The 26207-nt window shown below is 45.1% G+C and overlaps 1 protein-coding gene across 3 annotated transcripts in view; it reads left to right on the plus strand.

The window, feature by feature from the left end:
- Window positions 284–26207, plus strand: part of SLC9A8 (solute carrier family 9 member A8) — a 74499-nt gene continuing 48575 nt past the window's right edge. For 2 of the 3 annotated variants that reach the window (XR_001919084.1, XM_018058011.1), the window contains exons 1-4: window positions 284–546; window positions 2439–2617; window positions 8342–8422; window positions 24788–24846. Coding sequence is in view for 2 of the 3 variants with exons in the window: in XM_018058011.1 (XP_017913500.1) it covers window positions 533–546; window positions 2439–2617; window positions 8342–8422; window positions 24788–24846 (333 nt within the window). In the remaining variant the exon portion in view is untranslated. The remainder of the gene's footprint in view (window positions 547–2438; window positions 2618–8341; window positions 8423–24787; window positions 24847–26207) is intronic. The other variant, XM_018058012.1, reaches the window with a different exon arrangement.

A 26207-nucleotide genomic window follows, 5' to 3' on the forward strand; every position in this document is an offset into this window, starting at 1 on the left:
AGACAGGAATACAGTCAGAACTCAATATATGTTTACAGATAAAATACTGCACAATTCTGCAAAACCCAGGTGGCTAGTCCTCTTTCGGGCTGGGGAAAACTGAGACTGGGCGGGTATACCCGTGGGGTCCCTCTGCTCAGCTTACTCTAGAAGCTTCCGTCCCACTTTAACTATGGTCAATTCCTGGACACCGGGAGGAAAGCGCGCGCTTTCAGGATGAGTCACAGTCAACTCAGGAGTTTCCCCTAAACGTCCCAACCCTGTGGAAGGGAACAGCCGGAACTTCGCAGGGCCAGAGGGGCCAAAAGAAGTGTGGCCACACACCCTGAAAGTTCCCCGGGGTCCTCCCACGCGCATCCTCCCACCCTCCGGCCATAGAGACGAAGGGACAGAAATGCCGGCCTCGTGCAGCCGAGACTCCGCCCCGCTGCCGGTCGGCCCGCCCGCGCCTCCAGCGGAAGCCGGAAGCAAAAGCGGGCCCTGCTAGCCCCGCGCTCGGTGGTCTCGGAGGCTCCGCGGGATTGGGGAGAAGATGGCGGAAGAGGAGTGAGTGGGCTTTTTCCTGGGCGGCTGAGGCGGCAGGGCTGGGCCCGGTCGGGTGACAGCGAGCCCTTCAGGCCGCCCTCCGGCCCCAGAAGGAGGAGCTCCTCGCGCGGGTTGGCCGGGACTGACCGTGCTGGCGCCTGCGAGCCGGGGGAGGGGCGGGCCTGGGCCGCGCAGCCCCCTTGAGGTTGGACCCTCTGCCTAGGTATCGGCCGTTGGTCGTAGATCTCGGAAGCTGCCTTGCGGAAACCGCAGCCCAGATTTCACTTTCCAATTTTTCGGGCATCTGCTGATTACGCAGCGCTCCGCCGCCTCCAGAAAGTCCTCCCCCCCCCTCCCCCTTACGTAGCCAGTCCCCTCCTCCGTTGTAACGATCATGTTTTCTTGTTTCCTTCAATGAAATCCATTTATTCGTTAAACTGGTGGCCATCTACTGTCGATCAGGCCCTGGTCACATGGTAGAGAGGGAGACCGACCCGGAGCCCCTCTCAAGGAGCTTTCGTTTTAGTGGAAAGAGAAGACCATAAATAGACAAAATAATTTCAGTGTTCTGAAGGAAGCGGAATGGTACTGGGGTGGAGGAGGCTTCTCAGGAACAGGTGACGTGCCGGATGAAGCCTTAGAGGCCAAAAGGAGGAATAGGAGAGGGAAGACAGGTGCAAGAAAGAGCTTAGTGCCTTTTGACACTAAGGACAGAAAAAAGGGAAGGCTGGAGTGTAGAGAGCAAGGGAGCTGGCTGTGTAAGATAAAGGGAGTGAGGTGTCTCCGTCCTTCAGTTGCCTCGGGAAGGACCACTCTTAGTCTTTTCTGCATACCTGCCCGGCACAGTCTGCTGCATGTTACAGAAGCCCGTCTTCCTGGAAGGAGTGTATGAAAATTAACAAGGAACCAAGCCAACAGTTGAAATTTGACTCCCTCGCCTGACAACTTTTCTAAATGTCTTTTAGCCTAGTGGTCATTTCATTTAGTTAGCTTACTTACTGAGCATCTTGGCTGTCACAGACACTAAACTGGGCCTCAGCAGCACAAAGGAAAAGAGGTGGTATGGCTCAGTGATTTCAAGTTTGGATTCAAATTTCGCTTGCTTCTGCCACTGACTTACTGAGATACTAGCCACGTTAAGCCAGCAGGCATAACAAAAGGGTCTCTGAGCCTGTTATTCACAGGTAAGAAAGAGAAAGTAGCAGTGTCCACCTCAGGCTTGTTAATGCCTGTTAAATGCAGGTTTGTATGTTACCTGGTCCCCAGAATGAGGCTGTACTCAAAAAACATCAGTTGTTACAATCACAGCTGCAATGGTTATTATGTCATTATCACACTAGTTTACAATCCCAACACAATGTGAGGAGATAGCTGTGAGGAACATAGTGGTGGGGTGGAGTGGGGGTGTTACAGAGGGGATTATTTTGGGGCCATTGAACTGAGGTTGTAAAGTAGGGTAGGGAATTCAGACTTAATCAACAATTGAGTAAAATCAGTGGCTTCTTGCACATTCGATCTAAGGAAAAGAATGTAAACTGGAGAAGTAAAGGTGGTTAGTAAATGATGTTGGAACTTGGAATGTGATGAGACTCCAGTTTGCCTCCCTTTGTGCTGTGCTTAGTCCTTAAATCCCCCATTAAGGCAGCATTTGGTTCTACACTGGCCCTGACTCCCCCTTGTCCCTGACCTCTAAGTGGTTGTGTTCGGTGCACCTGAGGCCACCCGTACCCTCGTGCAGCAGCAGGCAGGAATCTTCCTAACCAGTTTCTCTCCAAGGCTTGCCTCTTGGTTGCAAGCCTTGTGAATGCCATAGAGCTCCAGGCCAAAGTTCTCTTTCTGGTTTGTGTATGGGTTGATAACTCAGGGCCCTCTTTCCTTTGTCTAATTCAGCTGCTTTTTATGTTCTCCAACAGGTTCCCCAACACGACTCATGAAGGTTTCAATGTCACCCTGCACACCACCCTGGTGGTCACTACGAAACTGGTGCTCCCGACCCCTGCCAAGCCCATCCTCCCGGTGCAGACAGGGGAGCAAGCTCAGCAGGAAGAGCAGTCGAGCGGCATGACCATTTTCTTCAGCCTCCTCGTCCTAGGTGAATGCAGGTCTTTGGGGAATGTTCTCAGAAACACCATCCCCTGGCATTTTGAGCGTCTGTGTGTGCTATCTGTATGGTCAAACCCGGGTCAGCTGCTGTTGACTTTGTCAAGTCTGCCTCTCATTTGGCTTTCAGTTCATACACGGAGGGTCACTGATCAGTTCATGATGCTCTAACTGTTTCGTCTCATAGTCCTCTTTCTTTATAAAATCATTGAGCTTAGTCATTCTGAAGAACGTCTTTATCATAGGTGTCCTTTGAAACAAAGACAGAGAATTCTTGATCTGGAAAGAGCCTTGAACATCTTCTAGTTCAGTGTATTTCAGATTCTGCTCATGAGTCTCTGTGTGTGTCTGTGTGACGGTGTGGCTGGGGGTTGGGGGTCACACGGCAAAGCATCTGACTTTCTGACCAGAGCTGCATTTTGTCTCTTGTGTCCATTCAGCTTCCATGTAAACGTTCACTTAGTTAAGAGTTTTGCTGTGAGTGGAAGACCAGACCCCCTCGTGTTTGCACACTGTTTTCTTTAACCTCTGTTGTTCCCGCTAACTGTGGTCATGGCTTTTGCCATGTCTGTGTACCGCCTGTGCCGCTGTTTGCTGCTACTGCTAAGTCGCTACAGTCGTATCCGACTGTGCGACCCCAGAGATTGTCAGCCCACCAGACTCCCCTGCCCCTGGGATTCTCCAGGCAAGAACACTGGAGTGGGTTGCCATTTCCTTCTCCAATACAGGAAAGTGAAAAGTGAAAATGAAATCGCTCAGTCGTGTCCGACTCTTTGCAACCCCATGGACTGTAGTCCACCAGGCTCCTCCGTCCATGGGATTTTCCAGGCAAGAGTACTAGAGTGGGGTGCCATTGCCTTCTCTGTGCCGCTGTTTACTCACGTGATATTTTTCTTTAAAGAGATTCACTCTCTCAAACTTAAGATCTCATTTTATTCAACCTCCTTATTTCACAGGTGAAGAAATTTAGGCCCATAGAGTTTAAATTAATTGACAGATCTGTTTTAGGGGAGACTAGAGGCTAATTTTCAGGTTGCCAGACATCGGTCAGGAAGTTTAGATAAAAGGCAATTTGTTAGCTGCCTTGCAGACACTATGGACAGTAGACAAGTGTCTTAGACCAGAAAACCCAGTTAAAACTGCGCAACCACTTTGGATCAGCTAAGAAAGAAAGAACTTCGAATAGGATTCTCCAAACTTGTTTGTAAAGTGAAGTTGGCACGTTTACATTTTATGCTCCTCTTTAATTATATTGAGTCATATTTCTAGTTAGATCTTTTCAGAAGAACGGAAGATACAGAAAATATAAGAGTGCAGAGTATTTCTCTGATGGCTATTAGGATTGTTTTTGGTTTATTTTTTCGCAGAAAAGTGTAACTTCTTTCACATTTGTATTTAGACTGTTAGTTAAGTAATTTTACTACATAATTTTATTTAATTTAAAATCTCAGAACTCATCCTTGTCTTTTATAGGTTTTTAAAAACTTTTCTTTTTTGCCATGCAGCGTGGTTTGTGGGATCTTAATTCCTGACCAAGGATCAAACCCAAGCCCTTGGTCTCACTGCAGAGTCTTCTCCACTGGATTGCCAGGGAATTCCCGTATAGTTTTAAAAAAGCTTTTTTCCAAAAAAGTACACAAACCACAAGTGCACGGTGTCTGTTTAGATTGGATATGCCCAAGTAATTTTTTACTCTGTCAAGGTAATTCTGCTTCTCAGGGATTACTTCAACAATCAAGGACTCTTGTTTTCTTTCTTCCCCCTTTTGTTACAGTACTTGAATACTAAGAAGAAAAGCAGTTGTTTTCTTGACCAAGAAGTCTTTAGTACCGAATCCTTAATCCTGAAGGAGTATTGTTAGTCAGTTTACACTGTTGTCAGCATGATATGTTAAGGGATATAAAAGGCAAGCCTTGGGAAAAAAACTTCCGTTTTGTGATCACCTTTTTCACTGGAGGGTGAGAAATAAGACGTTCAAAGTAACTTTCAGGGTGTGGAGCATCTCGGATTAGCTTGTGCCAGCGATCACAAAGCAGGTTTTCATAATGTGCTTTTTAATCCAGATAAAATGCTGCCCAGTGTTTGTACATCTTTGAGGCCAAAAAGGGCGGAGCTGTATTTAGCAGTGCTGCGTATTTCTCTTGCATTGTCTTCTCTACAAACCCATCATAAGCCTCTGACATTGGTCAGGTGGTTTCTGTTTCCCCTAATCGGTTGACGACTTGGTATCTTCACTTTGCACGGGTAGATTAGCATGTGTTAGCGGAATGGAATGCTTTCTATGTAAATTTGAAGGGAGGTTTTCCCTCTCTTGTATATCAACAAATTATTACGTATCTTGTATATTTATTCCTGATTATATGTCCACACAATGTAAATCTGATAAGGAAAAAAAATGTCTGTTAATAGATAACTAGCCAGATCACTTAATGCATAGACTAGTGAATTGAGGGAAATAGTCCATCAGTTATTCTAGACTTCAGGAGTTCCTAACCTGGAACAGATTCACCACTTTTGTTTACTGTTGTAGTCAAGTCAGATGAGATTGTGACTTGTATGTGCAAAGGATGCCAAAATTCTAATTTTGACTTCAAGAAGTTTGAGGTCAGTTGACCTACACTTTTCCTTTGCTGATCTTTGACTCCACAGTGAACAGTGGTGAGTCACTGTTACTGATTTACACTAGAGTTAACTATTAGCATCATTCGACACATTTTATGGGCCATAAAATTTAATGGAGTTGTTAAAATTGACATGTCTTATGTTTCAATGTATTTTCCATAATTAAAACTTCAGGCATGAAAAATTGGAAATACAGGAATTTGTGGTGCTCATGCCATCCGTATCACACAGAAGGTTTTGTCCCTCCTTGCTCTGTATTTTCTCAAGTGTACTTGAAAGTGTGTGCTCGGATGTGTATGTATACATATGCGCATTCATAAGCACACAGGCAGCGATAGGCACATACTGTCCGGAGTTTGTTTTAACGTAAGAGGGGTCCTATAGCTCGGCTTTTCTTCTCACAGAATGGCTTGGAGATCTTTCCATGTTAGTGCTTTTTGCATATAACTTTCCTTGGGTTTTTTTTTTTAAAGACAAAAATCTGTGTGTGTGTAGTAAAATAGACATCAAGTTTACCATTTCGAAGTGTATGATTTAGTGGCATTCATTACATTCACAGTAATGTAATCTGAATCTGGGCAGCCATCACCATGATCTAGTTCTGGAACATTTTCGGCACCCCTGAAGGAAACCCAGTTCCTGTTAAAAGCAGCCACTCCCCATTCTGCCTCCCCGCGGTCTCTGGTAAACACTGTTCTGCTGTCTCTAGGAATTTGCCTGCTGAGGGTATTTCATACAAATGGGACCATACAGTGTGTGGCCTTTTATGTCTGGCTTCTTTCATGTAACACAATGTCTTCAGGGTTCATCCGTGTTGTGGCGTGTGTCAGAATCCCCTTCCTTTCTATGACTGAATAATCGTCCGTGTGTTTATCCATTCATCAGCTGATGGGCATTTGGATTGTTTCCACCTTTTGGCTATTGTGAATAGTGCTGTTATGAACACTTTTGTTAAGTTCTTATGTGGGCATATAAAAACCCATTTCTCTTGGATATATGTACTTAGGAATGGGATTGCTGGGTTGAGTGGTTACTCTGTGAGGAGCTTTCTCGGAAACTGCCGAACTTTCCCGCCGTAGCTGCGGGCTCCGGTTGCTCTCCATCCTTGTTACCATCCTAAAGGCTGTGAAGTTGTGTCTCATTGTGGTTTTGATTTGCATTTTTCTAATGATTAACGAAGATGAGTACCTTTTCATGTGCTTATTGACCATTTGCATATCTTCTTTAGAGGAATGTCTAAAATATCTTTTGCCCGTTTTAAAAGCGTGTTGTCTCTTTGTTCTTCTTTATATACTGTGGACACTAGACCCTTATCAGACATATGACCAACAAATGTTTTCTGTCATTCTGTGGGGTGTCTTTGCAGATCTCCTCTTTATCTCTGAAGACCATTCTGCGGCATTGCTCGTCCTTACATGCAGCTCTCTCTGCTGATAGACAGCTTTTCTTTTGCTCTTGTTTTGGGGTGGGGGTGCTGCACCAGGTCTTAGTTGCTGCACGCTGCAGGACCTCCGTTCCCCGACCAGGGATGGAGCCCAGCCCCCTGCATTGCGTGTGCAGAGTCTCCATCATTGGACCACCAAGGGAGTCCCTCTTTTCCTCTGTAGCTTCAGATAGTTATCTGATTTACGAGCAGAAGCTTTTAAATTTTGTCATCCAGATTGGTGCAAAGAAAGAGCAGCAACTGATTCAACTCCTTAGATCTATATATTTCTGTCTACTTATGTGCTCGTGTGTCTACATTTTTATACAGTAGGCATTCTCACTGGTTCCATGTTGAGCTTATGCATTGGAACTTCTTTCTTGCTCTTAGTATTTAATGGAGGACTTTTCTAACTAGGCTAAATATTTATAATGAAATCACACCACAGATTGATAGTTTAAAGCACAGAATGAAAGGAGGACACAATTTCCATATTTACAGCTGTTTCCTTTCTCTGGCCACCTGGTGCTTTCTGGTGGGACTAAAGATAACCTAATTTGTCAGCGTAGGCTCTGAGGGTGGCCGGTTCACAGTCATGCAGATTGTTTGAACATTTACTTTTACAAAAAAAGGCAACTCATTTATTTTTAATACTATAATACTCTGATGAGATGGCATACCACCCAGGTGCCTGGTAAAAGAAAATGCACAGTAATACTTGGGCCTTGAAATTACATTCAGGAGTTATTTATGTGAAAGTGTGCTTTTTTTGGTCTGAAAAACCTATTCCTTTCTAACAGTTTTACATCTTTTTGGATCTTTTCTTTCATGACAACACCCCTGTGAGGAAAGTCAGACATTATTCTCATTTTCCTGGTTGAGGATGAAGGCCTCCAGTAGTGGGTGGTGGGTGCCAAGGATTAAGGGGACAGGGTTGGACTTGAGCTTGGGCCAGTGGCACCCAGCGGTGGTGTGACCTCGCTCCGCCTCAGCTTTCTTATCTTTAATCAAAGGAGGCAGAGGTGATGCCAGCTCATTCAGAGGGGGTGTTGATGGTCAGCTGAGAGAGCACTTGGGAAGTGCGCAGGGCCTCCCCTGGCTCATGGGGAGCCCTCAACCGGTGGAAGTCCCAGTACCCAGCTGGGAAGCAGGCACCCCATCTCTAGGTCTCTCTGTTCTTATCACCAGATTAGGATTAACTTTGTCCTGTTTGTAAAACACCCTGACTTCCTTCTGTGTTGAAAGAGAACACATCACAAGGCTGCAAAATACTTGCTGTCAACATATATTCTGTTGTAGCTGTCTTTGCATAAAACTGATTGAGGTCATTGACTTCTTCCTCACTGTTGAGGATCATTTCTCAGAATAAGGGAAATTTGAATAATTTTAAATGGTTGTATGAGATTTCATCACTCAGAAGAAAGATAGGTGTCTGTTGCTCTTTCAACAACTGGAAAGCAGCAGCTAGTTCAAGCGTGTAAAGAAATAATGTAAAATGTAGTGAAGTACCTCCAGATTCAGAAATAAGAAATTGAAAAGACAGCTGAAGTTTACTGTTTCACTGCCAGTTGTCCATTTCCCTGGCGGCCTCCCAGAAATAACTGCTGCCTTGGGCTTGGTGTTTCCATTCAAAGTTGGGTTGTTTTAACAGTGTCTTATTTTTTCCCACAGCTATCTGCATCATATTGGTGCATTTACTGATCCGATACAGATTACATTTCTTGCCAGAGAGTGTTGCTGTGGTCTCATTAGGTAAGTGCTTAATGGTGATCCTATACTTAAAGCAGTAGCAGTACCGTTTTTTGAGTGCCTCCCAAGTGCTCCTAAGCACACGAGATGTGGTTTACACCTGAGCTCATTTCATCTTCTCTGCCAACTGCCCTGAGGGTGTTATGATTCTGTTTTACACATGAGTATACCGAGGGCTCAGAGAGTAGTGATGACCTCCTAAAAGTCACATGGAAGCCCCACTATATGTTTAAGAGCCCTTTCTACTTCTGAAACCAGGGCACATCCAAGGCTCTCATCAATTTATTATATTGTGGTTACTTTATTTCTAGTTTCCAGTAGCCTGCTGCTGATATCTGTGTCTTACCACCACTGCTTTATAAGTTAATTTTATGTGTATATTTCTACATGACAGGCTTCCCAGTGGCACAGTGAGAAAGAATCTGCCTGCCAGTGCGGCAGACGCCAGAGACATGGGTTCAATCCCTGGGTTGGGAAGATCCCCTGGAGTAGGAAATAGCAACCCACTCTAGTATTCTTGCCTGGGAAATCCCATGGACAGAGGAGCCTGGCGGGTTACAGGCCATGGGGTCCCAAAGAGGTGGACACGACTGAGCATCTGAATACACATGCACACACAGTTGTATGTGCTTTATAAGCTTTCTTTGCCTTGTAGATCTGGTTTAGTATATTCAGAAATTCTTTTCCGATGCAGCATTGGTTTAGGTTAGGTTTGGAAATAAGCATTCACACTGTTCACTCTAAGGCCTACTGCTAGGCTGTGCTGTCACTCCACTGAGGCGAGTAATTGACACTTAATTCATAGAATCACTGAATTTTACAGCCAGAAGAGACTCTCACTTTCAGGTTTAACGTTAGTCGCATCTGAAGTCGTCAGAGGGCATTCCCTTCTACCTCACTTACATTTCCCTCTTTTGTTTCCTGTGGCAACTTATTGAAAGGTAATTAGCCTCAACTTAGAGTGTTGAATCAGTGTAATAACAGTTGAGCTCACATGTGAGTTCATTGAAGTGTTGAAGAAGGAAGAAGGAAGAAGGAGCGGCCTCACTCTTCAGTAAGTGTTAAAGTCAAGATGTGGGTGGGGAGGCTTCAGTTCAGTTCAGTTCAGTCGCTCAGTTGTGTCCAACTCTTTGCGACCCCATGAATCGCAGCACACCAGGCCTCCCTGTCCATCACCATCTCCCGGAATTCACTCAAACTCACGTCCGTTGAGTTGGTGATGCCATCCAGCCATCTCATCCTCTGTCGTCCCCTCTTCCTCCTGCCCCCAATTCCTCCCAGCATCAAAGTCTTTTCCAATGAGTCAACTCTTCGCGTGAGATGGCCAAAGTACTGGAGTTTCAGCTTTAGCATCATTCCTTCCAAAGAACACCCAGGGCTGATCTCCTTTAGAATGGACTGGTTGGATCTCAGGCTTACAGGATAGTAAATAGGGTTTCACTAAGGTTAGCTAAAGGTTAGTAGTCAGCTTACTTCGTTGTCGTTACTTTCACTAATTTCCACTTGCCTACTGATGATATTTAATACTGCCTTGTCACCTTTAGTCCTCTGTAAGTTAATTTCCCTTGCCTTAGATCTGGTTTAGAATCCACCTGCAATGTGGGAGACCTGGGTTCAATCCCTGGGTTGGGAAGATCCCCTGGAGGAGGGCATGGTGACCCACTCCAGTATTCTTACCTGGAGAATCCCCATGGACAGAGGAGCCTGGCAGGCTACAGCCCATGGGGCTGCAAAGAGTTGGACAGGACTGAGCGACTAAGCATAGCACAGCACAGGTTAACTTTAGAAATGAATGATCAAGGACTCCCTGAAGGTCCAGTGGTTAAAGATTTTGCCTTCCAGTACAAGGGATGCGAGTTTGTTCCCTGGTCAGGGAGCTGAGGAGCCCACATGCCTTGAGGCCAAAAAACCAAAACAAAACAGAAGCAATATTGTAACAAATTCAGTAAAGACTTTAAAAATGGCCCACATCACGAATATCTCTAAATAAACTGAATGATCAGACTCTGTCCATTCTTCCCCCGCCAGCAGTCCCACAACTCTGGTTGAGCCCTTCCTTTGTCTTCCCTGGACTTCATGGTACCTTCAGTGCCAGGTTCTGGGCTATGAGCTTTCACAGTGTCATCTCATTTAAGCCCCATAGCCCCAGGTGATGTCATATTTTAAGGAAGAGGTACCACTAGAAAGTTTTGATCTTCAGTAAAGAGTTAGAAACAGGTTTTACTCAGAGAGTTCCTGTTCTGTATTGAACAGGCTCTTCATATGCACATCCTGGCAGATTCTAACTTCGCTAACAGGAGCCTTCGGACTCTAAGAAGAGGAAGATCATTCATTAACATTCCTTTCCTGATATTGGGCGTGTTGAAAATAACCTATTTAGCTAATACCTGTTATTCTTGGGCATCCAGTAAAGACGTAAAAAACCACTCAAGGAAGTTACAGTTTTGTGTGCAGTTTACATAGTTTCTTACGAATAAGAACCAACCATAGTTGCCGTGTATCTGGCATGGTGCACATGGCAATTAAAGTGGTGGTTCATATGATTTGGTTTGGGATGTCAGGGTCCTGACCTTTGAATGTTTGAGAGACAGGGGATTGTTGAGCGCCAGCGCCTGTAAGAGGACTTTGAGAGGTGGTGTTAGGGGCCTGCCCAGAGCCACCCCCGTGGAAACAGAGTCCTCGTTTTGAACCTAGTGTCTTGCCACAGTACACTTAAGGAAGGTAGGCCCCTCCGAGTCAAGATTGGGCTTTGCCATCATGAAAATTGTGTTATCTTTTACCAGTGATTGAGAGGGGTGGAGGCAGTGGGCAGTGTGAGACCCAGTTCTGGCCAGTGAGATTGAAGGGAAATAGGCCGGGGTGATGAGTTTTGGAAAACTTTTTTCTCTCTGGTAAAAAGAAATCTCTCCTCCCTTCGATACTGCTGTATGAAGATGTGATGTCTGGAGCACTGGCAGCCACCTTGCAGTCATCGTGGCTCGAAGACAGAGCCAGAATGCTAGGGCTTGCCAAGGGGACAGATGGAAAGCCCAGACTCTCAGCTGCACTGTTGTTCTGTTGAATTGATAGCCCTGAAACCACCTATCTCAGAGCTGCCTGTTATATGAGATAATAAACATCTATTGTTTAAGCCATTTTTAGTCAGGTGTTCTTTTACTTGCAGAGGAAAACATCTTAACTGATACAGGACTCTTTCCATTCTGTGGACAATATCAATTCAAAAAGGGTCAAAGAACACAAATTGGTGGGGGTGTGGTTGCACACGCATTGGCTCAGGGCACGAGAAGAGCTACAGGCGGTGCCAGCGTCAGACTCCACTGGATCAAGTCTCCTGGACTTCCTCCGGTTCTCAACAGCGCTTCTCTTGCTTAGGCTTCCCCGTCAGGCTCTCTCCACGTGGCGAGCCTCTACAGCTTCAGGCTCACTCTCCGTGCAGTGGCAGTCACAGGGGTGAGGTGCCCTGCTCTCCTCCCAGGTCCCACCAGAAGCTGTAAGAGGAACTCACCAGATGGCCACCCAGAACCGGACATGGAGTGGAGTGATGGTGGGGGCCAGCCAAGGCTGTTCGGCCACGGAGTTTATGTCTTCGCTGATGTTACATAAATAACTGTAGCCAGAAGAGCCAGGTCTTAGGATAGAAAGTCCATCTTACTTTCAGTACTCATTTTCTAACTCAGGTGATTGGAATGCTAAAAGCTCTTCTAGGGATCCTGCTGGGGTCCAGAAAGTAGTTTTTGTTATATTAGAGGACATTTGGATAGAATTTAGAAATGCTGACAAAGCTTTCAAAATAGTCCTGTAATTCATAAAGCTATGTAGATGAGAGGAAAATTCTTTTCTCCTACTGGAGCAAAGTGTAACAAAATACTGAGATAGCCACCATTTCAAGAGTTTCCAATTTTTGTGCCAAAACAGCTGCCAAAGAAAATGAGGTTTTCATTCTCTCAGGAATACGTTTTCCTAGCCTACTTCTTCTAACCAGAAGTTACTTTTTAGTCCATAGTCATTTAGAGATATTGTTGACCTTTTGTGTTCAGCATTCAGAGCTCCTAAGAAACTGTTGGTATGGACAAGGACTGTCTGGAGACCTCTGGTGGTCCAGTGGCTAAGACTCTGCTCCCAATGCAAGGGGCCTGGATCAGGGCACTGGATCCCACATGCTGCAACTAAGACCTGGTGCAGGCAAAGAAATAGATTTTAAAATATTGAAAAGAGAAAAGGACTATCTATACTCTAAACAGCACATTTCTACTCTTCTATTTTATTATATTTTCAAGTGAATCCTGAGACTTTCATTCTTTATAAAGACATAATATCAGCGTAAAGTTCTGAAGATATTTCCTTGACCCTTGTTCACAGCTTTCAGATACTTTCTATACTTAGGGAATTCTGTAGTTTGGGCCTTTTTAAGTAAATTTTTTTTCTTTTTTTTGACAACCAGCTCCTCTTATAATGTCTCTTTCTCTCCAAACTACGGTTGGAAGTACACATATCCATCAGATGACTTGACTTGGTTTGAGTTGATACTATTTTTTTGTGTTCTTTACTTTTTCCTGTTCTTTCCATGTATTAGTAAAGTTCACATATTTGTTTTTATATTTGGGACTGAAATTGATAAAGAGTGAAAATAAATAATTATCCTGTCCACTGTTCTGATAACTATAGCAGAAACAGGAGTAGATTTTTTTTCTTAGTCATACTTTACTGTAGAGTGAGGAAACGCCAGAATAGGTTTAAGAGTGGAAATTTGACTACATGTTCCAGGGTTTAGCCTAAATACTGCTGCTGCTGCTAAGTCGCTTCAGTCATGTCCGACTCTGTGCGACCCCCACCAGGCTCCGCCGTCCCTGGGATTCTCCAGGCAAGAATACTGGAGTCGGTTGCCATTTCCTTCTCCAATGCATGAAAGTGAAAAGTGAAAGTAAAGTCGCTCAGTCGCGTCCGACTCTTTACAGCTCCATGGACTGCAGCCCACCAGGCTCCTCCGTCCGTGGGATTTTCCAGGCAAGAGTACTGGAGTGGGGTGCCATTGCTTTCTCCGGGCCTAAATGCTACTGACAGACAAATCAAGTTTTTACTTGTAACTGATTTGATTGAATCATTGAGTAAATAGAAATGCACAAATGTGCTTCCTTGTCACAGTCTTCTTAACTTTGTGCTTTTAGTTATGTTGACTCCTTTAGTTATGTTAAGACTGTAATTTTTTAAGAGTAGGGCTCTTTTTGTCTATGGAAGATTTCAGTGGAAGTTGAAAAAATATCACTCAGTTCCTGCTTTGTTGACCCTGAGTAATTCTGAAAATAGCATATACAGTGATTGTAGTTCTAATTTTACTTAAGGTTTTTTTGCGGGGGGAGGGGGAGGATAAACAGTCTTTATTTCACCAGCAAATAAATTCAGGTCATCTCAGGTTTAGTAACCAAATGGATCATAAAAAAACATGTTTGCCCTCAGATTTTTTAAATTGTAAAATTAAAAAAGGGATTGTAGACATATATATATACACACATAGGCCTTAGAAATTTATATAAGTATAAATGTATAAATAGATATCTTTGTTGTTTAGTCACTAAGTCTTGTCTAACTGTTTGATACCCCATGGAGCATCGCCCGCTAGACTCCTCTGTCCATGGGCTTTCCCAGGCAAGAATATTGGAGTGGGTTGCTATTTCCTTTTCCATCTAATTTTACTTAAGTTCTAAAAAAAGTTTTGTTTTTTTAAAGAAAACTTAAAGCAAGAATCCCGACTGTAATTGTTAACAGCTTTAATGAGCGTTTGACGGTGATGCAACTTGAACTGTCCCATGGGTAAACTCTCCCTGAACCTTAGATACTTTGATTTATGTTAGAGAAAGAACAGGCGTTCATTTGTTGGCATTAAAGTAGCTGTCTTAGAGGTAAGAGGCCAAAATTGGTTGTCAAATTGACAAAATGATCGCATTAGAGTCTCAAGATTTTCCAGGCTGTTGCATTCCAAGAAGACTTCTAACCTCTGTGTTTCTGGAAACATGGATCAGAGGTGACAGTTTATTCTTGGAGCGCCTTGTTGCTCTTTCACTGCCATTAGCGCAGTGGAATACTTGCCCTTCTGCCTGGACTCTTGCTCCTAGTTTTCTGACCATCTTCTCTTGGCTCAGCATTTTTTCCATCTTAAGTTACATTTTACACTTAAATCTTTCAGATATGTCAGAATAGTGAAGTAGTCTCAACTTTAGAAGAGAAACGTTACTAAAGGATTGCATTTTGAAACGTGCTTTTCTGGGCTGACTTCTAGACATTTCCTCTTTGATCACATACATGCTCTCAGTGGGTTAGAGAGGAATAACGTTCCACTGAGGAAGTGCCTTTAAATATATATGTGTACAGGGCTCCCTGGTGGCTCAGTGGTTAAAAAAAAAACCCACCTGCCAGTGCAGGAGACATGAGTTCCATCCCTGGTCTGGGAAGAGCCCTCAGAGGCAGCTGAGCCCCTGTGCCCCAGCTACTGAGCGGGTACTCTAGAGCCCGGGAGCCAGGACTGCCAAGCCCACTTGCCGCAACCCCTGAAGCCCCCGTGCCCTAGAGCCCGTGCCCTGCGACAAGAGAAGCCACCGCAATGCGAAACCTGCACCCCGCAACTAGAGAGTAGCCCTCGCTTGTTACAACTAGGAGAGCAAATCTAGGCACAGCAACAAAGACCCAGCACAGCCAAAAACAAACAAGACCTGTATCAACAGCACTTCCCCAGAAAACAGACAGACGGCCCTGAGGCCCTGACTCTCCTCTCTCTGGTGAATCTCTGTCTTTCAGAATACTATCTTTGGAGTAGCTATTTTAGTATAGGTGGCAGCATCAAGGACAGGAATTTCAAAATTAACCTTATTATAGGATAAGTAGTTCTATGATTATAGCTGACAAAATGTGCTAACAGTATTTTAAAAGATCGTTTGTGGTTAAAAACATATTGCCTCAGTAATTGTATTATTTTCCACTCGTTTATGTAGTGGCCAGACCTGTCTCCTCATGGTGATCAGCCTCAGTCACCCCTGCCAGTGTGGGAGGTTTCCAGGCCTGATGGTCTGTAGGCACAAAGAGCCCAAACTGATGAGGCAGTTTCTGAGGTTAACTCTTACTGTGTGAACCCTGGTAGCCACATCCCCTTCTGGGAGCCAGGTCCTTTCAACACACCGAGCCTAAAGTTTCAGGCTAAGGGAAGTAGAAACCCTCCAAGTGGGAATCTCCACTCCGAAGGGAGTCCCTGAGGGTGGTGTCGGGTTGTGCTCCCGCTGTGTGCTGGACCCACGCTTGCCTGTTGGGTATGTAACCCCCTGTAGTGGCTTAAGAAGTACAGTGCATCTTAGAGGAGGGCTCCGTTCCTCACAGATGTCATCTCTAAGCTGGTGCCTCAGGTTCGTCTTGAAGAGGCCGCTGGCCACTCCAGCTGGTAGCTTCGGGATAGGACCGTGTGACGTCCACGGCTGCAGCCCACTTCTGCACCTCCTTTGTCACAGAGCGAGTCTCTTGGTTTGACGTGTGGTTGTGCAGTACCCCAGTACTTGTACCTTGTGGACCCACACGAGTTTGGTCTTTAATGTCATCTTAAAGTGGGTTGTTCCTGGGCCTGTCTGGCCTCATAACTCGGTAGATGTGGCATCCCAGCTTGTGAAGGATGGTTCTGGCTGTGTGGGCACTTGATGCCGCATACTTAGGGGCTCTGTCTCTGCCACGGCCCAAGAACATGCCAGGAGCTGTTGAGGTTCTTTCCCCTAGGGGGTTTTCCGAGGGGTGTATGGTTCTCTTCTGCATGTGGCGTGACCTTGCTCTAGAACCCCAGGGATCTGTGCTGAGAGACCCTCCCCTGGGGGCTTGCCGGCCTCCCTTTCTAGCAGATACTTCGGTCCCTTGGAGTCAGCCGGATGGTATGGTGGAAGCGGCAGAGCTGCTGGAGCTGCGGCCGGTGGTGGTTGCCTCACTCAAAACCATCGGCCCCTTAAACACCAGTGAATGGGTGGGAGTAGTTTTCTCAAGTGTGGGATGTGTTGCCTCCAAAACCTGGGGGAGGCCTCCCAAGCACTGTGCTTCTTTATTAGAGTAGAAGTTACTGACCTTGTCCTTTACTTGGAGGCAGCGTCTTGGTGTGCTCCAGGCCACTTGATCCCCGAAAACTTCCCAGATGGGCAGGCCCCCAAAAGTCTCCATCCTCTGAAGCATCTGTGTCTTACCAAGACATCTCCTTGCCACGTTGTGCTTATCAGATTAGCATGAGGTCAGTAGTGGACCCGTGTGTTGTCCTGAACACCCGAATGGTCTGTGTCCATGGGGGCTGTATTATGACAGGAAGCAGGAATTAGCCTAAGGCCTCATTTGGGGACATCTGTGTAATCTTGAAGTAGCCTGGGAACTCTGTATTCCAGCAGGGTGGTGGGGCCACTTCTGGAAGGTTCTGGAAGGTCCACAGGAACCTGCAGGTTAAAGGTGCTTGTGTGCATCTCCAGGCTCCCCAACCCACACGTCTGACCCCACTTCTCCCGTATCGGAGCCCTGCTCCAAGAAGGTGTGGGAGGTGTGTCTTCCTGAGTCCACCTTTCTCTGAAGGTCTGCCACTCTTGCGGTTCAGACTTGCCCGGTCTTCAGCTCTGGAGACTGTCCGACTGCAGGAGATGAGGGTCGATGTCAGTGCTGCCAAGGCGGCCCTCTGACTCTCACCCTTTGCTTGAGGTTGGTGATTGTTTCAGCCTTTCGTGTTCTCTTTTCAGAGCATCAGTGGCACTCAGCAACAACCGCAGTTCCTCTCTTTGTCTTTGTTTTTTGGCTGCTCTGCAGCGTGTGGGATCTCAGATCCCCATCCAGGGATGAAACCTGTGCCCCCTGCATTGGAAGTGTGGAGTCTTAACCACTGGACCACCGGGGAAGTCCCACTACTTTTCTTACAGTTATTATTTCAGCCATAACCTCTTTAACACCAGAGATGTGACTTGAGCCCCTGCCTCTTCCAGCAGCCATGACCCAGTCCACCACAAGTGAAAGTCTCAGCAGTGGCCCTGCTACCCTCGGTGAGGGACGAGCAGGGTTCTGCCTCCAGTGTTGGGGCCCTTTGCTGGGCAGCTGTGGAGGGGTCCAACTCCAGAATCCCGTTCTTCGAGTGTGCTTCCCGCGACCACCCCACTCCGAGAACTGGTGGTCCCAGGTGGCTCCCTAAATGCAGAATCTGAGACGGGCTTGGGGACAGGCCATGTATTGCGGGGTGCTCTTTAGGAGTAAGTCTGTAAGGAGGGGCAGGCTGGGCAGGGAGCGCGCCAGACGGTGGGTGTGACCTCAGCGTAGCGCTTGCCTGGCCTCGGTACACAGCTCTGGGGCAAGTCTGCCCGGCAGCCTCTGTCTTTCCTTCAGGCAAAAGGGTGGGACTTCTCTACCCCCATCAGGTCGTCAGTGGCTGTGAGCGAGTGTGGGGCGGGGACAGCTTCCAAGATGAGGTGCCTCGCGGCAGCTAAGGGCAGTTTTCTGGACAAGGGGACAGCTGTGAGCCCTTAGGAGCCACACAGCTGGTCCCAGTGCAGGGAACTGGGCTGGCCCCATGGCCCGGGGTTTACCATGGTAAGCTCTTTACGACATTTAAAATGCCTGGACGCTTGACCCAGCAACCCCCATTTCAGGGGTTTTGCCTGTGGATACCCTTACACATGGGAAACGATGTGTTTGCTCAGATGGGAATGGCAGTGAGAGCGAAGCCTGGAAGACACCTGTGTGTCCATTCCGAGGGGCGGATCACTGGATGGCACAGTGGAAGGCCCTGCAGCCACTGAAAACGCAGAAAGCCTGAGGAAGCTCTGTGTGTTGATATGAGTAGTTTCTAAGAGGTAGTGGTAAGTTAAAAAGGTTGGTACCGTACTACCATTTAACCTAAAATTTGTGTCACACGTGAATGCCTGTGCGCGTATATGATTTGGTTTGATTTTAAAATTCTGTTCCTTTCTGGCTGTGCTGGGTCTCTCTTGCTGCACAGGCTTTTCTCTCCTTGTGGCAAGCGCGGCACTGTCCTCTAGTTGCGCGGCTTGGGCTTCTCACTGCCGTGGCCTCTTGTTTCGGAACACGGGCTCCAGGGCACGCGGGCCTCAGTAGTTGCGGCACGTGGGCCCAGTAGTTGCGGCACGTGGGCCTAGTCGTTGCATCTCCTGGACACAGAGCACAGGCCCAGTGGGTGTGACGCACAGGCTCAGTTGCTCCATGTGTGTGGGATCTTCCTGGATCAGGGATCAAACCTGTGCCTCCTGCATTGGAAGGTGGATTTTTTTTTTAACCACTGAGCAACTAGGGAAGCCTCTCGCATGTGTGTGGTTTTAAATGTACAGACGCTCAGCAGAAATGTATAGTATAACCAAGAAACTGGTAACATTGGTGGCCTCCAAAAAGGAGAAAAGAAGCCAGGATAGGACAGAGACTTAAGTTTTCACTGCGGACTCTCTTGGAGCTTTCAAGTTTTAACACAAGTCTAGACCTGCTCTTTACTGGCTGGGTGGTGCTGGCCCTTGGCCTTTGGTTTCCTTTTCTGTAAAATGCAGGTGACAGTGCCTTTACCTCATAGGCTGAGGACACTGAGCAGGGCAAGGCGTAGGAGTCACTTAGTCTAACGCCTACGTGCTGAGTAGTCAGTAACTGTTACGCGCTGTTATTAATATCTATCATTCATGTTATTATGGTCTATTACCTTGTAGGGTAATGATGAGAATGAGCTGAAGTAATATACATTGTACACTGTAGGACAGTGCCTAACACCGCAGTGTGTGTGTGTTTCTTTTTAACACAATGCAAATAAATACGTGTGTGTGCATCTATATACATAATACATTTCTACTTTTTTAAGGGAACTGGGATCATGTCCTACATCCTGCTTTGTAACCTGATTGTTATACTTGATATATTTTAAGCATTTTCCGATAATGCTCATATTCAAGAGCACTCGTGGTCTACAGTGGTGATGGTAGAGCAGCAGTGCACCCTGGGAGAGAGAAGGCGGGGTGTTAGTCTGTGGCAGCAGGGCAGGTGGGCTGCCGTGGTGCGGTCTGCCCGTGTCTCAGCCTCAGGAGGTGGTAGAATGCACCCGGGAGCCAGCGTCCACTGTCACTCGCTGGCCCTGAGCTGTCAGAAAAGCTGGGTGAACTCTCTGAGCCTTCCTGCCTGAAGCATTCTCTCGAGGATTAAAAATGACTTAAAGTGGAGACTTCCATGGTGGTCCAGTGGCTAAGACTCCGCACTCACTGTGCAGGGGCCTGGGTTCGATCCCTGGCCAGGGGGCTAGATCCTGTATGCCACAGCCAAGATCGAAGATCCTGCGTGCTGCTACTAAGGCCTGGTGTAGCCAAACAATTTTTTTTTTTAAAGGATAATTTAAAGCAACAAACCTGGGAGAAGGGGCTCAACAAATAATTATGAATTGCTCCTGATCCTTTGAATTAATCTAGTGGTATCCATAATCAGGTGTATGTATGAAGATTCATTGGGGCAAAAGGAGATATTAGAACTTACATTTCTATTTAACTTGAATCTCTTTCACAGTCTCTACTTCTGGTGTTATTTTATTTATTTATTTTTGGCTGCACTGCACAGCTTGTGAGATCTTAGTTTCCCAGACCAGGGGTTGAACCTGGGCCCTCGGCAGTGAAAGTGCAGAGTCCTAACCACTGGACTGCCACGGAATTCCTGTGTTATTTTAAAATACAGTGATGAAGTAGCACTTTTTTAGTAATCTTCCTTCCTTATTGCTCAGTTGTGTCCAACTCTTTGCAACCCCATGGACTGTAGCCTACCAGGCTCCTCCCTCCATGGGATTCTCCAGGCAAGAGAACTGGAGTGAGTTGCCATTTCCTTCTCCAGGGGATCTTCCCGACCCAGGGATTGAACCCAGGTCTCCCGCATTCCAGGCAGACGCTTTAACCTCTGAGCCACCAGGGAAGCCCTTTTTAGTAATAATAAAATAAAAATTTGTAACTTGGAGATGCATGCTCAAATTCTTTTTACTGATAGGGATGTACAAAATTGCAGCTAGGGTTTATTTCTAGGGTGTCTGGTTGTGTGATATAAATTAATTTCTTCTGTATGCTAGATTGATTTGACCTAACTTTGAACCTCAATCTCAAAAGGTAAAGGAGGAGTTGGCCAATTTGATGCTACACCGTAGTTAAGTCCTAAGACACCTCAAAGGATTACTCGTGTAATAGTATTAGTAGTAATAATAATTTCATACTGTATTTTACAAAGCTTCCAGTTCCTCATAAATAGTAATACAGAAACAAGCTTAGGCATTGGAATAATCACTGATTCTCAGATGTGATTGCTTCATATGTAATTACAAAAGCATTTATTGTAAGTGTTAAAGTTTGGTATACATTTACAAGGGAAAAAGAAAATTGAGGTTTTAATAGCAACAACAACAGAAAAAACACTGGTTTTGAAAATCAAGTCTGAAATCATGGAAAAAGGATCAGTTTCCCTTGTAATCAGGAACAGTTGCTGAGTGCAGAATGCGCTGTAAATGCAGAATGAAGCCTTAAAAGTACGGTTTCTCACCTGTCTCATTGGCAGAAGAGGCCGATGATTTTCCAGGGTTGGTGAGGATGCTTTGGAGCAGGGGTTTAAATCCTCATAACCACTTTGGAGGATAGTTTGGCAACAGTTTCAGAGATAAAAATGCTCATGCCATTCGTTGTCTCTGGATCTGCGCTAGGGAAATAAATACTCACAAAGAGCCGTGTATATGCGTGCTCACTGCAGCTGTTAATGGTCAACAGCTGGAGATAGCCATCATGGGAGGAAACTTTCAAAAAATACAGGGGGAGGGATAAATTAGAAGATTGGGGTTAACACACACTAGTATAAATAAAGTGAATAGCCAACAAGGACCTGCCGTATAGCCTAGGAAACTATACTCAGTATTTTATAATAACCTGTAAGGGAAAAGAATCTGAAAAACAATATATATGTGTATAACTGAATCACGTGCTATACACCTGAAAATAACATGACATTGTATATCAACTCTGCTTCCATAAAATTAAAAAAAATTTAAAGTAGAATTTACATACCATAACTTTCAAAGTGTACAGTTCAGTGCTTTTAAGTATATCCACAGGGTTGCACAACCTCACTACTATCTTCCTTAATTCCAGAACATTTCTGTCCCCTCAAAAAGATACCCTCTGAGGCTTCCCTGGCGCCTCCGTGGTGAAGAGCCTGCCTGCCAGTGCAGGAGGCACGGGTTCGATCCCTGATCTGAAAAGATCCCACATGCCCCAGGGCAGCTAAGCCCGTGCCCCACAGCTGTGGAGCCTGCGTTCTGGAGCTCGGGAGACACAGGTGCTGAGCCCCTGGTCCGCAGTAGGAGAAGCCACTGCAGTGAGAGGCCCGTGCAGCAGCAAACACCCAACACAGCCAACAAGAAATACGTTTATTAAAAAAAAAACACTCCCTACACATTAGCAGTCACTCCTCATTTTCCCCTTGCCTTGTCCCCTGGCAACCGCTAACCTCCCTCCTATCTCTACATTTGTCTGTTCTAGACATTTCATATGAATTGGAACCGTGGGAATTATAGGTATTAGAATCTGGCTTTTGGGGGGTGGGGAAGGGGTAATCATTTTATGAGAGATAGTTCACCATACAAGTTACTCATCAAATGTAACCTTTATTTAAATGTAACCTTTAAGTCCTATAAAAGTTCAGGGATTTAGCATAATATATTCACAGAGTTGTGCAACCATTACAGCAATTTTAGGACATTGCTTCATCCCCCAAAGAAATCCCATACCCTTTAGCTGTCATCCCTAATACTGTCCAGGAAAACATTTCTGTCTCTGTAGATTTGCCTGTTCTGAATATTTCATATAAGCGGATCATAAAAGATGTCTCTTGTGTCTGGCTTCTTTTACTTGGCATGTTTTCAGGATTCATCCACATGGCAGCATGTATCGGTAGTTTATTCCTCTGTGTCGCCAGATAACATTCCATTTGTGGATATACTACATCTTGTGTATCCACTCATCAGCTGGTGGACATTTGGGTGGCTCCCCTCTTTGGGCTAAGAATGCTGTTAGGAACATCCAAGTTTTCTGTTCTCTAGGGTGGAATTGCTGGGTCATATGGTGCCTTTGACTGAGGAATTGCCAAACTTTTCTATAGCAATTGTGCCGTTTTTACATGCCTGCCATCGATATATCAATATTAAGTGTCCCAATTTCTCTACATCCTTGCCGACGCTTGTTATTTTTCCATTTTTTAAACAATGCTAGCCATCCTAGTCGGTATGAACTGACAAATCACTGTGGTTTTCATTTGCATCTCCCTGATGACTAACGATGTGAGGTGTCTTTCCTTGTGCTTATTGGCCATTTGTGTACCTTCTTTGGAGAAGTGTCTATTCAGCCTCTGGCGTGTTTATGCTATGCTGTAGAGCTGTTAAAAAGGAATGAGGCAGATCTGTGTGTAGTAACCCCTGATCCTAACACTTAGCAAAATAGCAGATAGCAGAAAGATACAGTACATTTTATATAAATACTCACAGGTGTGCCTTGTGTGTGCAGATACACACACACTGTAGAGCTGTGTGGTTAATGTAAATATGTAAGAGGGTGGAGAAAGGGTCTGCTGGAATATTCCCCAGACTTATCAAGACAGTTGGTTACCTTGGAACGGGAGACAGAGAGCTAGACGGGGTGGGATTTCTTTCTTTTTTCTTATTTATAACGTCTTACAAAGGATTCATAAACTATCTGGTTAATAAAAAAATTTGTGTGAAAACTCCTTAAAATATATACACAATTTAAAAAGATAAGAAAAAGGAAGCAACTGGGGAACTCTGAGAAAGATTAGAATAGGTGCTTTCATACCACGTGGCAAGTGAGTGCCTGATTGGAAGTGGAGGTGATAGTTGCTCGGTCGTGTCCGACTCTTTGAGACCCCGTGGACTGTAGCCCGCCCGGCCCCTCTGTCCAGGATTCTCCAGGCGAGAACACTGGAGGGGGTTGCCGTCTCCTCCTCCAGGGGATCTTCCCGACCCAGGGACAACCCAGGTTCCCTGCATCGCAGGCAGATTCTTTCCTGTCTGAGCCACCAGGGAAGCCCCTAGGAATGTATGGTTACTGTCCTAAAAATGTCATTGATCATTATTCCCTTTATAGCGCAAATCTATCAGATTTTCTCTTACTCCATTTGATCAAAAGTTTTATTGTTGTTTTATTAACACATAACAATGTGCAAATAGTACAGAGATTTATAAACTTAAAATGAACTTATTTCTTCTCTTCGCCTCAAACCCCTCCTTCCCCATGACAGTTAACATTTGTGCAGCTTCTTCTCCTAATAAAACTGTGTTCTCATATTTTCTCCTCACCCCCACCCAATAAGGTATGTTTCTTCAGCTCTCTGTTGTTGATGGAGAAAAGCTTCTTCCTCTAGGAAAAAGAAAAGTCTTTCTTATTTATTTTTTGGCCACAAGGCATATGGGATCTTAGTTCCCTGTCCAGGGATCCACCTTGCATTGGAAGCGTGGAGTCCTAACCACTGGGCCACGAGGGAAGTCTTTAAGTGTCTGAGACGGTGGTCTTCAGCCTTACTTTGTATCCCCTGTACCAGAGATGGTGGTATGGCAGGTCCCGAGTTCTACTCAGATGTCTTTACTTTATAAAATTTCCCCTGCTGATTCTATTCTGATGTGCCTAAGGGGTCAAGAATCATTTATCTAGTGAGGGACAGAGCAGTCATAAGTTGTATCTGTGACGCTTCTTCGAGAATTGGTTTTGGTGGGTTCTTTATGAGAGAGCAGTGAGCTTTGTGGAGACATGCCTGAACTTAGATGGTCTGTTTTATTCCAGGAATTTCACAGAACCTTTCCTTTAGGTTATTTTCAGCATTAGGACTTTATCTCTAACTAAGTACTCTACATGGCGCTGCCATCTGAGCCTGAGAATGTGATCTTTAATTCCTTTGTGAAAATGATAGGAATAAGCAATAACAGGGCAAATTTAGGTTTCTGCCATTTTACATTGAAAATGAGCGGATAAAGCAAAAATGAGCAGTGTTAAGTCTTCCATGCCAGGCAAACTACCCTTTGGTCTTGTTTTATAAAGCTTTTTTTGCCCCTCTCCGCCCCCTCCTCCCCACCCCCAGATTTTTATAGACTTTGTTATGGGAAGTTTGCCTGAGATGCAGGTGGGAAACTCATATGATTCGTAAAACTCCATACTAATTTCCATTCTTATGTTTTCAGACACAAAACTTACAGAAATTCATAAAAGCTACTGAGAGACGTAATAGTAATCGGTTTCTTTAGAATAATAAACTGAAGAAATCTATCTTATAGCTTTAATTTTCTGTTAATCTTTACATTTTCTCTTCTAGGTATTCTCATGGGAGCAGTTATAAAAATTATAGAGTTTAAAAAACTGGCAAATTGGAAGGTAGGTTTACCCAACTGTTCTTTTTTTAACATAAGTACAATTTTGATTGGTTCTTAGTTTTAGTGACAGTGAAGGTTATGGTGGCCTTCTTATCATTACTTGACTGTCTATGAAGTTTATATTGTCCCATTGATTTTAGTAGGTTAGGGTTGATATCTTTACATCTGAGTTTTCTGAAAAAGCATAAATCTCTGTTTTGAGTTAAGAAGCATTCAATGCCATGTTTTGTTATTTGTGTGCATTTTCACAGTCTTACGATTACCTTGCTGTATGCTCGTCACTCAATCATGTCTGACTCTTTGTGACCCCATGGACTATAGCCCGCAAGGCTTCTCTGTCCATAGAATTCTCCAGGCAAGAATACTGAAATGGGTGACCATTCCCTTCTCCAGAGGACCTTCCCAGCCCAGGGGTCGAACCCAGGCCTCTTGCATGGCAGGCGGGTTCTTTACCGTCTGAGCCGCCAGCTGAACCGCCATCTGAGCTTCCAGCGGAGCTGCCAGCAAAGCCCTTGCTGTATAGAGCCCTCTAACCAGCGTTAAATGCTGAACAGTGTTTGTTTCTCCTGATTTTGTTCTAACAACTGCAGCTAATGAGGCTTAGCTATCCAGCGCTGTAGACCTTAGAGAATGCTCTACACACCCGCTCCTGTCATCCTCATGACAGCCGTGGAGTTGGATGGGCCTCACATTATCTCCATCCTCACAGGTGAAGAAGGTGACCTCCGGGGGTCGGGACGTGTCCGGCGTTGCAGAGCTGGAGAGCAGTGGAGCCGGCCCTTGCATCCAGGCCCCCTGGGCTGCGTGCTCTGTATTTTCTCCTCCACACCCCGCTGCCATCACTTGGTGGATGTTCATACCCTTCTGTTCCCTCAGGGGTTATTAGCACGTGACCATCGTCTGTGGGCCACGGACTGACTGAAACTTGAGTAGGAAGTTTAGCAAAACTGGTTTTGTGAAGGGAAAGAAGGTCCATTTCAAAATATTAAAAGAATTGTATGATAAAAATATACATTTGAGCCGCCCCTACTTTGAGCCAGCTCTTAGGTGTGACGATAAATTTACTTGTGGAACTATAGAGTATAAAATTTGCAAAATGAGCCTCATAATCTGAGGGAAAATGCAGTTTGAAACTGTAATAAATAATAGTATCCTGTAATAATCTATAATGGAAAAGAATGTGAAAAATAATATATATATGCATATATATGTAAAATTGAGTCAGTTTACATCAGAATCAAACACAATGTTGTACATCAACTTACTCCAATAAGAAAGAGAAAGGCTACATTTATAAAATAATAATAGTATTCAGGACATATTGTATGTGTTAAACGAATTCCCAGTGTGTGTATTGAGCTC

Source organism: Capra hircus, chromosome 13 (genome assembly GCF_001704415.2).
Source record: "Capra hircus breed San Clemente chromosome 13, ASM170441v1, whole genome shotgun sequence".
Taxonomy (NCBI): Eukaryota; Metazoa; Chordata; class Mammalia; order Artiodactyla; family Bovidae; genus Capra; species Capra hircus.